Source organism: Varanus komodoensis, unplaced genomic scaffold (genome assembly GCF_004798865.1).
Source record: "Varanus komodoensis strain SLA01 unplaced genomic scaffold, ASM479886v1 scaffold1, whole genome shotgun sequence".
Taxonomy (NCBI): domain Eukaryota; kingdom Metazoa; phylum Chordata; class Lepidosauria; order Squamata; family Varanidae; genus Varanus; species Varanus komodoensis.
This window is the reverse complement of record NW_025335268.1, coordinates 122,456,754-122,470,781: the sequence shown is the minus strand read 5'-3', so window position 1 is coordinate 122,470,781 and position 14,028 is coordinate 122,456,754. Positions and strand designations below refer to the sequence as shown.

The 14,028-nt window shown below is 45.7% G+C and overlaps 1 protein-coding gene across 1 annotated transcript in view; it reads right to left on the bottom strand.

The window, feature by feature from the left end:
* Positions 1-852: 852 nt before the first annotated feature.
* Positions 853-14,028, bottom strand: part of LOC123030031 (F-actin-monooxygenase MICAL1-like) — a 58,319-nt gene continuing 45,143 nt past the window's right edge. Inside the window, exons 18-24 of the mRNA XM_044443584.1 lie at positions 12,267-12,906; positions 10,347-10,438; positions 8,515-8,616; positions 6,586-6,679; positions 6,355-6,454; positions 5,023-5,096; positions 853-3,216 (exon numbers count right to left, since the gene is read on the bottom strand). Of these exons, the coding sequence (XP_044299519.1) occupies positions 3,059-3,216; positions 5,023-5,096; positions 6,355-6,454; positions 6,586-6,679; positions 8,515-8,616; positions 10,347-10,438; positions 12,267-12,906 (1,260 nt within the window). The 3' untranslated portion in view covers positions 853-3,058. The remainder of the gene's footprint in view (positions 3,217-5,022; positions 5,097-6,354; positions 6,455-6,585; positions 6,680-8,514; positions 8,617-10,346; positions 10,439-12,266; positions 12,907-14,028) is intronic.

Genomic DNA, 14,028 nt, shown 5'->3' with positions numbered 1-14,028 from the left:
TGCAGAGTGGCTCAGTTAATCACTACTGTAAACTGTGGTATTAATTATTTTATTACAGTATTTGATGCCACTTAATATATTAAAATCCCTAAGCAGTTTACAATAACTGCCTACTGTACCAAGCAGGCAAGTTAAAATATTCAGTGCCAGCAGTTAAACACAGCTACTTTTTTGAGTTTAGAACAGCTAGCATTGTCTTCAGCTTAGCTAAGCAGAAAGTAGTATTTGCTGGTGGAACCTTTTGACACATTAATCACATGTGTAGCCATTAAAAGTACAAAAGCATTTCATCAGCATCACAGGTTTCCTTCAAGCAAAGGGCAAACAGAGCTTCCACCTCTCTTGGCCACAGTCCTTTTAACAAGGGACACCAGGGGTCATACCTGGGCAGGCATCCAGAGTATGGACCTTGCCACAAAGCCTTCGCATGTTCATGCATCGCTGACTCTGGGCACCATGTGCTGCGCAAGCACCCTTGTACGACCAGTTCTTGGCAGAATGTTGTGCAGCTGCAATTCTTACACAGTATTGTCAGTGTTATGGGAAAAGGACCCCTCCACAGCTACCCTCCCAATTCTCTGCCTCTAGAGCTGAAAAGCCCTAAGTTTTTCCTCTTTTACTCCTCAGCACAGGAAGCTGCCTTAGTCTGGCGAGGTTCAGACAACATAACTCACTCTCAGCAAATGAGTTTGGGTTCTCATTAAACTGTGGAGTATTATCATTACATTGATATCCCACTTTTTTTTTCCTTTCAAGGTGGCTTACATAGCCAGTCACCATTATATTCTCACAACAACCCTGTGAGGTAGGTTAGGCTGAGAGTCAGTGACTGGCCCAAAATCACCCCATCACTCTAACCAATATACCATACTGGGTTATTCTAGAAAATTGTGTTGTCATGGTGCACGAATCCAGCTTTGTTAATAAACCATGATGTGCTAGTAATCAGTAATCCACAGTTTACAACCTAACAACCAACCATGGGTCGTGCATGGTTAACAAACCATGGTTTGTTAGCAAAGCTGGGTTCAGACACCATAATAGCCCATTTTTCCACAACACATAATTTAGTGACAACCCATACTTGGCTGCTGAGTGTGAGTTGCCATCACTGACTAGGATCACTGGGCCATTCTAACTGCAGCAGCAATACCTGGAGAGACTAGGGACTGGAGGGGGGGGGGGAGCTTCTATATGCAAAGCAGGTTACCTGAGCTACTGCCCTTCCTCTAAAACATGCTAGAATGAGAAATGAATGGCTGTGTGCATACGACCGAATTGGAGGAAGCATGCCATGCTTAGCCCATTTCTGTGCTTTGCTTTGCTTTTCTTCCGAGAGTGTGAGATGAGAGGGTACTGGAAAGGACAATGCCTCCTTCCTTGCCACCCCTTTCAAGATACCTCCTTGGCAAAGGGAGCTGCCAGCCAGTGCTGTGTGGCATTTTTAAGTGGATAGTCATGGTAGCTGAGAATCAGCTCTCGCATGCAGTTTCGAAAAGAATACTGTGAGAAGCAGCATACCAAAGTGCTACCTGTTCTGTGCACAGGCCTCTGAAAACATCAAGTCAATCATGCTACAACATATGCAATGCAAACAGGCGTTTATCTACCAAGCCTATTCGGCTCTTCCTGTGAGGGTTATCCTGCTCTTCTGAGGGGCTTAGCTAGGCTTGCAGAGGGTCTCCCATCCAGGCAGATTACAGAGGCCAAACCTGCTTACCTGTGCAGAGGAATTGCATCCTATTCCTTCAAGGACACTTCCATTTCTTACACGGAGGTGGACGCAGCAGTTGGATGGCTTCTCAAAAGTTTGGAGTGAAAAAAAAAACCTGAACAGATCTTATATCAGAAATAGCATTACAGCACTTGCTGTTCAGTCCATGCATCTTTATTGAAATGGAGAAAACTGCCTCCAGTCAGAATCATGGCTTTATTCCAGTCCAGGCACAGCCACGTTCCAATCAGAACAAAAGCTCTCTCTTCCTACCTGGACTTGTGTTATTTAACAGTGATCTCAGCTCCCTAAGGCCTTGCAAGAGCAGTTTACTGTGAAGTAAACACTCTTCGTGTGGTGTACCTCTTACGGCTGTGCTTCCATAGCAGGATGCAGTAGTCAAACCACAGTCAAGCATTATCTCAGGAAATACAACACCTATTAAATGTGTTACTTATGCGAAGGTGTGGACAGCTACTTGGCTCTTTAGTGATGGCCCTGTGTCCTCACATGTCTGTGCCATTTTTAATTTGGGAGAGTCTATTCCCAGCCTCACACCTCCAGCCAGCGAATCTCTCATGCCCTGTTTCAAAAACCCCTTTGTTTAACTTTGCATATTCTTTTGAAGTTTCTGCTGTTTCTCCGTCTTGGACTAACATGAAGCTGTGAGATCCAGGCAAGTACTTCCAGTACTTCTTCAGCAAAGCTCCTCCAACTTGCCTGAAGGAACATTGCATGGTGGTTGTTTAGAAAAGGGCTTGGACAAAAGGCAAAGAGGGAACATGTATTGTTTACTTCCACACTGGGACGCCAACTCTGGTACTCCTTAAGAAGCTGGAGTAGCAAACATTGCAGCTTCCAGCAGTGCATGAAAGCAAAGCTGCCTGCTGAGATGGGGTTGCAGGCACTTACTCATCTTCCAACTGTCTCATTACACCGGTTACAATCTTAAAGATACATTGTAATAAAATTGCTTTGGGCAAAAAACAAAAAATCTACTGTGCTTCCTGTCTTACTATTGCTTCACACAGTCACAGCCCTATAGCTGGGGGAGCATCAAGGCCAGGCTAGTTCTTCCTATGAAAAGCTAGAAAGCACCACAGAAACCATGCATACGCCCTGACTCTTTGCAGGCATTGGCGGAAACCTCAGATGTTGCTCACAGCACACACTTTGCTGCTGCCACAGTCTGGGCCCCTTTTGTCATTTTGTGCAGCATCCCACGTGGGCCGGGATGGCTTAAAGAGATCTTTGCTAAAGGGCAGCTTCCTTCCTTGTGCAGCTCTGTGCTGCGCCAGCCTTCTGAACAAAGACTTAAGTCCCAGCGACTTCGGTCCAGCCAACTCAACTCTTCCAGAGGTTCAATGGAGCATATGCAGAGAGCTCGCTGAGACGCTTCTTCTCTTGCATCTCAATCAGGGCACTGCGCTGATTCACTACCGTCACTAGCTGGGACAGGATCTTCTTCTCTGCCAGCTGGTCCTCAAGAGTTTTTGAAGCCTCTGTTAAAAAACACACACAGGGCTCAGAGCAAGTTACTGTCATGGCACTGAGCTCACCTGTAGGTGCTACACCCTCCGGATAAAATCTGGAATCCAGCACCATTTGGAGAGCTGCAGGTTCTCCACTCCTGCCGTAAGGGAAGCAAGTTTTTCGCTTACTGCCACCATTTTATCTTCTGTTTCTCCTCCATGGTTAAGTGAGCTCAAGCAGGGTCAGCTGGCCACTTACAATGTCCTTGCCAGTTCCCCTTCTGAACGACTCCAAACTACCTAACCTCTGCCTTCAGCATGGGTTGCAACACATCAGTTCCCACACACATGGGAGAACGACTCGTAAGAACACCAGGAAAGGGCAAGTGCTTCAGGGTGATTAATCCATATTTATGTTACCTGACGAGAGCAAGAAGTCCTATCCATTGTGTACTTCAGTGCTCATTAAATCTGGCACTGCTTACCTCAGATAGAACGTTTCAAGGCTTTCCGTTTGAATCAGGCATGCGGAATACACCAGCACAGCACAGTTGTATTGCCCACAGCCTCTGGAGACTTGCATGCATCCTGTACCCCAAGCAGGGCATGGGGGGCAGCTGCTTTTGCTGTGCCTCGCACCCTGATTTTTATCTAAAAGGCTGGTTTTGGCTATTTAAACTTCCAGGAGGAAGGATGCTGACAGCTATTTAAGTTTTGGCCACAGCTTCCCTCCCCCAAGCAGGTCCCTTCTTCTTCCCTCTGAGGCTCATTTGCAACCTCAGGGAGGCAGCTAGCAAGGTCCTTCATGCACTGGCAGGGCAGGGGTTTGGCCTTCAGATTCCCAGCTCTGAAATCACACGGTCTCAAAGCTGGGACTCTAAGCAAACCTGTAGCCCTGCAGGCAATCCCGGGAAGCTGTGGGATCGTGTCCTGAATAATTCAACAGCCTCCAACTAGAACGGAATTAGCAAAACTGAGCATTTTGCAGTTGTGTTCTTGGCTTTGCCTCTTTCCCTGTGTGCAACTGACCTTGGCTCCCTTGTCGAATAATCCGAGGCCTTCCGTGGTCATTGGTAAAAGAATCAGGCACAGCCAATGCAGCAGAAGGCAACAGGCTCAGTATGCATAATTTAATATGCAAGTTCTGCTAGTTAATATTTAATCCTGCAAGTTAATATGCAGAAACCTCAACATATTGGATTGCAAGCCACTCTCAAACGTCAACTGCAGAGACCACTGACACCGTGGAGACCACTGCAGCCAGGCTTTGCTTGCTGAACTGGTAAGCAGCTCAGATGATAAATGAGAAGCAAGTTCGAGCAGGCAACGCCCCCAAATACCTGCATCTAATCTCTGAATGGAGCTGGCTAAATCTTAAACATGTTTCTGATTGATCAACAGAACAATCTTATGCATGCTTAGATAGCAAAACACCCCACAACAACTAGCCTGCTCAAGCCAGCTGGAAGTTGCAGTGAATGCTGGGAGTTGTGGAACTTTTTTCAGCCTAACATGTAGGACTGCGCCCTAAAAAGTCCCTGTGATTAACTGAGCAGCAGCAGGACTTCCTTTCTTAGCATAAAGGAGGCTTCCCCAGCCTGGGGCTTTCCTGATCTATAAGACTGCACCTCCCACTGCATGCCTAGGGGATTCTGGGAGACAGAGTCCAATACACTGGAAGAGTGTGCATTGTCCTGCACATCTTTCATGCCGCCTCCTTTGCTCACTCTGTTCTTGTAGCTTGTCAGCCATTTCCCTCCCCCTCCCCCACATAGTATCTGCCTCTACCTGCATCCGCAGTAGGAATGCTTTAGTCCCCATCCCAGCCCCTCTTACCATTCATATTATAGTACTGTCGCAGCTCTTGATCCAGTTGGCACTGCTGCTCTTCTAACTTCAACTCTTGCACCCTACGGCATAAAAGAATGACAAGGCTTTGTTGTCCACAATTGAGGAAAAGCTTGCGATCGCACGAGAGATCTTTTTCCACCATCCTGCCAGAAGCCTTCCATTCATTCTCCTCTATTGACATTACACAGTCAGCTCAAATACCTATATACTTTTAAGGTTAAATGAGAAGGAGCGAGTGGACAAGAGTGACAGTCGTCATGAATTAGACATGCCTGACCCTTGTTTCCCAGGGAGATTGTCTGTGTTTCTCGTGCAAATAAATACTTGTACAATTGGCTGGACATTAGCAGTGGAATATTTCTTCCACATCCATGCTGTAGTCATTTCACAGAAGAATTAGGTCCAGTGCCACTTGTGAATCTACTATATTCTTGGAGTTTGTCTGAGTCATATTCTGGCAGCTGCATGTTTTCAGTTGTAAAAATTGCCACTAAGAGCAAACTGTAGTAGCTGGTGGGATTTTTTTTTCCTTTTTGGATAAGCTGTATATAACTGAATAAAGAAGTGGGCTGAAAATGACATCAGAATCAATGAGGGGGCTACAAACTCTGTTAATCCCAAGCTTTCTCTAGGCCTATGCAGAGGTTATAGAAAGGGGTGAAATGCACTACGGGAGCAGCAGTGGGGCCAATGCTAAGTAGCCCCTGATGTTACACCATATTGTAGTCCACTGATAGCACAAATGCCCTCAAGGAGCAGGCCTTTGCATGTACGGCATTCCCTGCACAGGGTGCCACAGAATGTGGAACACCACCCATTTTATAACACCCAAACACACAAGATAGCAAGATGACTATGACTAAATGGAAGGACATGCCATATTCTTCCTGCTTGGGAGCCTCAGAAGTGCCACCCGAGTAACATGGGGAAGTGAGGGTGATGTGGGAGGAGGCCCTTCCCAGTCAGTGGCAACCCAGTTTTCTAAGGGTTATTACTGGTGTGTGGAGACACTGCCCACCCCCCTGCCCCCATGGGGCTGCTCATGCTGCCCTTTGGGCACAGGAAATTGGAGCAGAGTGGAGCAGCTGCCCGAAGTGGCTGTTCCTGAGAGGATGTGCTAGCACGGCAAGGTGCTGGAGGACAGAGGTGAGCGTGCACCACCGAGCCTGCCCTCGGGTTCCTCTGCTCCCCGCAGGGGCAGCAGAGCCAACCAGCACGGCAGGAAGACCCATCTTGTCCTTTGCCTCCGGCAGCAAAGCATCTTGGGGCTGCCCTGCCCTCTGCTGCTGGGAGTGCCAGGTTTAAACGGCCTCTTACGCCATCATGAGATCAGACTCCTCACACAGCAGGTTGTTCTTCTTCTGAACCAGGGAGAGCAGCTGGTTCATCCAGAGTGTCTTTAGCTCAGACCCGGTTCCTGCAAAACACAGGAGGTGGAAGTTACTTTGGCACGTCAGCTGATCTCAGGTTCAGCGTGCTCCTTCTGGCACACTTCTTCCTCTGCTGTAGCCTCACCCCATCCTCATCGGAGGAAATCTAGGCTCTTACCTCCCCTCTCCCGCAGAGAGCGCTCCAGCTGCACTCCCTTTTTCTCAAGCTCACGGAAAGTGACTTCGATCTCTTCTAGCCGCCTCTGGATTAACTGAAACGCCCAAGAATGCAGAGTTAGTCATAGCAAAGGAGGATTTTGAAGCTTAAGAAAGGGGAGCAACTTCCTGGAACAGCTGGGAGGGGCAGAGACCATCAAATGACTACTTAAGTGGTGAAATCTGACCCTGCACCAGTAGAATACAGCATTAAAATGCCCTGGTGGGGGTGTACTTTAAAAACCAAAGGCAGCTGCCCACAACTTAGTGACCTCCTGCTGTGCTCGACTATGGTTCCCATTATCCTCAGCTTGCTTGGCCACAGGGTGGCCTGACCTATGGACATAGTCTGTTCCCTCTTGCATACACAACTGTGAAGCCGTCAGCTACTCAGAGTATTTCAAATAAACATTTTAACTGACCACTCCCTGTGGCTGCAAATAAAAACCTAGAAGATGTGTCAAAAATATTGCTGCCATGAAGTTTATCTTTCCATAACATTATTAGTGATACAATTACAACAAGGTTATAATGTAGGGAATAACCTGATTGCCATGGCTGTAAGCCCACAACTCCAAGGCTCATGGTCATGCAATGCAGAGTTAAGGAAGCAGATCTTCACCTCCCTGTCCCCATCTTGCATGTTCAGCTAAATGGGCTCCCCCCACTTCTAGGTGCAGCATTTCAGAAGGGGAGGGAAGGAGAGTTGCAGAGGCTTCAGGATGGCTGATACCCTGGCCTGTTGGTCTCTCGCCTTTTCCCATATGCCCTCTTCTTCCCCTCTCTGGGGTTCTTTCCTACTCTGGCAGCAAGGGGGAAGGGGTTGGGACTCTGATTCCCAGCTGCAAGGTCTCTGACTTGGATCTGGGAATCCAAGCTATTCTATGCCCCCTCGGATGCTGTTTGGGACCAAAGAATTGTTCCCTTAATGCTAATGGTTATGAAACAGTAACCAACAACTGTTAGTTGCTGTGGGAGAGAATCTGTGGTAGAATTCCTAAGGCCTGCTTAGCTCACACTGAGTTTTGTGAAAGGTGTAAGAGAAAGCGCTCTGCCCCCGTTTCTTCATCCCACCGCCTTTTCACCCATGGAGGGGACTCACTAGCCAACTTCACAGCTGGTGGTTTTTATCCTTTGAGGGCAAGTTGAATGGACTGTGGCTCCAAGACCTCCCAAGAATGCCTCCTTACCAGCCTACCACAGACCAAACATCACTGGCAGAACTTTCTGCTGGCATCTCAGGGGCTTCCCTGGGGTAGAAGTGTCACCACCCTGGTAGATCATCTCCCCGCTGGCAGAGTAGTGCCACTTCCACAACTTTTTGCAGTCTGTTGGAAGCTGGCCGACCAAGTGCAGGACTACAGCCTAACTTGGGCTTTGGTCATAAGCATTAGACTCTTTCTTACAGATCTATCAATAAATACTTGATTTATTAACTGATCAAATGATGGTAATGTTTTTGGAATATGCAAGTGGTCAACTTACACTGAAAGAATGTTGGCACTGGATTATGTTTAACATTTGCATGTTAGCCGGCTATCTTGCATATGAACTTCAGCTGCATCTATACGGCAGCCATATGCAGCTGTGAGACTGCCAGATGCAATTACATACACACATGAGAAGGGCTATGAGCAATAGGCAGAGTCCGAAAGCAAACGAAGTACAAGAGGAAAGGGAGAGAGAAACTGAGAAATAGGTCTATCTTCCTCAGTATGTTGCCCTCCAGTCCTATTGGCCTCCAACTCCCATCTTCCTCAGCCAGCATGGGCAGTGGTTCTGCTGGCTAGTAATAAAGAGCGATTTAGTGCAAAATATCTGTGGGCCACTTGGTTAGGGAAGGCTCCAGTGGAAGTTAGATCACACCTCATACAGTGGAGCACAAGTATACCTGCGCTTTGCAGAACCTCTTCATTTGGGCTTCTTTGGCTCGTCGTGCCAAGGTCCTTTTCCAGGTGGGACGCTGAGCTTCTTCAGTCAAGCTCAAGGAGTGCTACAAACACAGCACACACACAAGCATCAAATGGAAGACTTGTTTAAAATGTCATTATCTACCATCCAGACAAATTTAATGTCTGGTCTGGTGCATACCTTCCAGCCAAAGTCAACAGTGTCTCCAACGCCCTTTTACATCAGATATCGAACACACAGAGACACAAAATGGAGTCTGGCACAACAACACCAGGGCCTTGGGAAAAAGAATGAGTAAGGAACTGTCACAGAATCAGGAGTGATTAATGATGCAGCCTGGCTTACCCTGCCACTGAAAGGCAACTTGGGAGACTGACTCACTATCCTGTCATACCTTGTAGGTTAGACTGGGACATTCCTAGTATTTGCAATGGAGAGGGCTGTCTATCCAGCTTCGTGAGACTCTGCTGGCCATCAATATGCATTTGCTTGCTACTCTTCCTATGAACCCACAGGCCATCTTGTCTCTGCCGATTTGCAGTCTCCTGGAGGAATGCCAAATACTTCACTAAATTTGGACAACATAATATCCCACAATCAAGTCTGAGCTGTAGACTGTCACTGAACTACAGGTTATCTGAAGTCAGTAAAGGTAACAAGCCAGGGGAAACAACCCACAGGTCACAGCCCAACAACAAATCATGGATTCTCTTCATGGGTTGTTTGATTAGCAAGCCATGGCTTGTTAGCACAACCACGTCAACACGACACGATAACTCATGCTTCAACAACCCACACACAACCATACTCAATCCTTGAGTGAAGGTTATCAAGTTTTTTGACCCCAGTTACTGTTTGCAATCCTACTTCAGGCCTTTGTGGGAAATTCAAGGTCTAAAAATACCCATCAAAAGAGAAGGGCAAAATCCTGATTCTGTCCACATCATGACTGTTTCTTGTGGATTCAAAAGAATGTGAGTGGAATTAGTATCTGCTTAGTATCTGATTAGCATTAGAGTGAAAATGCTGGGTCCTGTTGCACAAATGGGGGAGGAAGAAGGGCAGAGAAAAAGTATATAAAGGGAGAGATGGAGAAGAGATGAGGTAGAGAGAGACTTTCAAAGTGAGGAAGAAGAAAAAGTGTGATAACTTGCAGTGGATCAGGGCCATTTGTTTGTTTTTTTAAAGAGTCAAGTTGCTATGGGTAACAAAAGAAAGGAAGACCACAGATGAGTTGGTGAGTAGGAAAAGCAGAAAAAGAAGGGGTATGCAAAGAGAAAGAAAAGAACGTGTGCTTTCACAGGATGAAAAGTGGGTAGGTTGACAGAGAAAGGTTTAGAAAGGCCTGTGGTGGTGCAGAGGGAGAGAGTGTGTGCTCCCGGGTGCTTAATGGAAGATGCTTAAAAAAGACCACAGAATTTGAAATATTGGGCAAGTCCACACATCACAACAAGCCATTGTGTGTTAATTAATCCACAGGGCTCTGACAGGAGTGCTAGACCACCATTCTGAATATGTGTATCATAGAGCCGCCCCATGGGTTGTTCAAGGGTTATCTAGGGTTGACACTCAAATGGCCCAACTTCACATGACCTGACAAGCCCCCACCATGGCTTGCATATTCGGAATGGGAGATGCCACAGAATGGTGGCTTACTGTGACATGTGAACCAACTCATTGAAAGTCCTTTCCTGCTTTTAATGTGGTGATAATACAATTTTCTTGTGAAAAACATGTAGAACTGCCAATGAATGACTTCAGCTGAGGCCAGCCCTACTCTGCAGGAAATCATATTTAGACCTTTAGACTCACAAAATCTATTTCAGTCTTTTTGATCCTTCCTTCTTGTTCTTGTTCTTCCTCTTCCTCTTCCTCTTCACTGTCACTTCCAGTTTCCAATGGCTCTGTTCAAAGCACAGCAAATATTGGGAATGAACGTTTTTCAGAGAGAACAATTTTATCCATCTTTATATTGGCCTGTACATCGATAGTGCCACAGGGACCTCTCTAGGTGAAAGGACGGTTCTTCCTGGGGGAGAGTATGTGTCCTTTATAGCTATCAATTATCTGAAAAGAGACCTTTGATCGGTTTCAGTGGGGAGGCAGGCACAAGGACCCACTGCATTTGCTTCTTGTCCATAGGTAGCAAGACAGAGACTTTTCAGCATCATTCAACAATTGGGCATAGCGCTATAATACAGCCTTCCCCAGGCTGTTGACTTCCAGCTGTGCTGGTTTACAATGCCTGGCATCTGGTCCAGCATAACTGGCTGGCGCCAGGTTGGGGAAAGTTCCTGTAGTGTGTTAAACATTAACATCTCTGCATTAGTCCAAGACCTGACAAATCTGCTTCAGTTGAGGGACTGCGGTACTATAGTCCCAGGCCTCAGTCAGGAACCCTTAACAGTTTGCAAAAGATACATTGTCCATGAGCCAAACTACATGGTATTTTTCCCCATTAAATTTAACAATGTCTTGATTTTTTGATAAATTAATTAGGTAGGGATGTATCTGTGTGGACTCTTGTTTTGAATGTAGTGTGCTGCAAGAGAAGATTTTAACTTCTCTGTTGTGACTAAATGAAAGGATTTCAGCTTACATTTGCACTGGAAATTTTCCCCTAAAGCGCCAGTCCACAGGAGGGGAATGATTTCCAGCTGGAACATGACAAGAGCATTAAGAGATACACTTCTCATTATGCACTGCATCCAAAGAATTGTATCCTCACCTTCATGCTTGTGATTAATTTAAAAAAATACAGTAGGAGTAATGTGCATTTAGGCTCTAAAACAAGATGATGGTTAAGGGAGGAGACAGCGCAAAATGGGATGAGAGGGTTAACTAGTGGCCGAAAGCAGAAAAGAGTCTGGTTAACTGAAGACTGATCCAGCACCACCTGGTGTTACTTTAAGCAAGGCTGGGCAACTGGCAAGCCAAACCATCTGGAGGGCCACAACTCTCGTCATCCTTTACCCTTTGGCAATGCTGGATAGGGATGATGGGAGTTATAGACCACCATATCTGGAACACCAAAAATGGCCCACCCATGCTTTAAAGGCTAGGAGTTCATTAGAGAACATTATGATGGAAGAGGATGATGGAAGAGGTCTCTGGACCATGATGAGGACATAGTTATTTTGAAGGAAGAGTTCAACGTTTTAACGGTTTACATCTATGCAGCAACAGACAAAGGATAAAGCAGGTGTTACGAAATGTATGCCCCCTGATGTTGTCAGATGGCAACTGCCATTATTCTTCACCACTAACTATGCTGGCTAAGGTGAACGGAAGCTGCACATCTCCCAACATCGGAAGAGCCACACATTTCAGTGTTCAGTTTCACAAAGAAAAATGTACCAGAATCTGGGACTGCATAATAGAGAAAGCTGAAATTAGCTGGTGAAAGTAGACAAGGAAGCAGCGTATAACAACTTGCATTCCCAAGCTCCACCTACAAAGTTGAAACTTCCTGGCTTTACAATAATTACCTCTCACCTGCATATGATCTGAAGGCAGGATCTAAATATAGAACTATGAATAAAACGCACATGGTAACAATTGGTCTTGACTGTTGGCATGCAGAGTCCACTCAGAAAAAAGAGGAAACCCTTTTTAACAGATCTGCTATCACTGTATTATTTATTGCTGAAATGCTCGCCCCACCCTGTGCAGGCACGTTCATTATCTGCCCTGAACCTTTGGATGGGGCAAACAATAAATGAATAAAGTCACCTTCTGATTCTTTGTTGAAGCTGGATTCTTCTAGGCACATATCCGTGAAATGAAATGAGGCTGAAATTGGACTCAGTGTAGATAATTCACGCTTCTCCAGGGTTGACAGGTAAAGCCTTCTCCTCTGGATATTTTCACATGTTTCCTGTTCTAGTTTGGAGCTTGGATCAGTTGGCACTTTTCCAGAAACTGCAGGATTTAAATCAACTCCATGCACTTCTGTAAGCTGCTTCTTGTTTAACTCTTCCTGAGGCCCACTGTCCACTGAATTTTCAAAGCGAGGTGTAGTGTTTTTAGGATGAGTCCTGTCCCCATCTACAGTCTTACCCATGGCCTGTGAAGCCAAGTCAGCCTCAGGGACAGAGTTGCCCAACTCCTCATCACCCACAACAGAAGCCTCCTGATGTGGCTGTGGAGCTGAGTTTATCGTCACTGCACTTCCATTCACTCCAGATGGGAATAAACTGGGTTCTTCAGAATCTGATCTCTGAAGTTCTTCAGGTTTGCCTGCTGGCAGCTGATCCATAATGGAAGACAGATTCTCATCTGGTCCTTGCTGATCTGAATCAGTTTCCATTCTACTCTCTTCTGTAGCCATGTCTAGAATGCCTTTTTGGGAAGGCTTGTAGAGGAAGGAATCCTGGGGAAAAGAAACACAAAACCTTCAGTTTTTCCAAGCACGAAAATGTCAGACACATGCACCCCCACGTTTCCTTACAATTTTCTAAGATTAAAGCTACAAACATTGTAACTTTCCCTCATAAAGAAGCTGCTTCAGCCTCTCTGCCCTTTTCTACAGTTTTCCAGTCTACAATATCCTTCTGAGGTGCAGTGACCAAAATTGTCCTGCATATCCCAAATGCACCGTGCATTTGTATACATGTATCACCTAGAGAGCCTCAGATGCAGGGTGGTATGGAAATGAAAATAATAACAACAACAACAACAACAACAGGCATTACTATATTGGTGATTTAACTTTGAATTTCTTTCCCATAGAATTTGTCTTTCTCACCACAGCTGTGCACTGGATCAACATTTTCATTAAGCTACCTGTCAGGATCTTAAGATCCCTTTCCTGGTCAATCACTACCAGTTCAGACACATCAACATATATGTGAGGTAAGGGGTTTCATTCCACACCAATGTGCATCATTTTACACTTGTTTACACTGAACTGGATTGGCCATTTTAATGCCCATTCTGCAACTCTTCACAATCCTGTTTTATTTAAACCAGTCTAAATAATTTGGTGTCATCTGCAAATCTGGCCACCTCACTGCTTATTTCTAAACCAACAATACTTAACAACAAGTTGAAAAGCATTGTTCCCACCAGAGATCCTGGGAGAATTCCCCGATTCACATGTTCTCCTCTCACTGTGCAAAACATACATTTACTACTACTCTGCTCTTTAACCAGTTACTGACCCTTAAGAGGACTTATCTTCTTGTTCTATGACTGCTAGGTTTGTTCAGATGTCTAGCTAAAGGTTTTTTGAAGTTCAGGCAAGGGCTGCTCCTCACAATCTAGCAGGTAGGTTGTAGTATATACTGGTGGCTGTTTCCAAGCTGCAACTATAATTTGTTGTGTCATCTAGCAGGGTTGGGTTGTACAAGGGTTAAACAAGCCTCATGTAACCCACGGCTCATTTTAAGGCTATGCAAGGATTATTTAAACCTTACACAAACCACCACCACAGGGTTTCTATGGCATATATTGGCTTGAATATTTAAAAGTTGCCTGGCAACCCTTGGTGGCT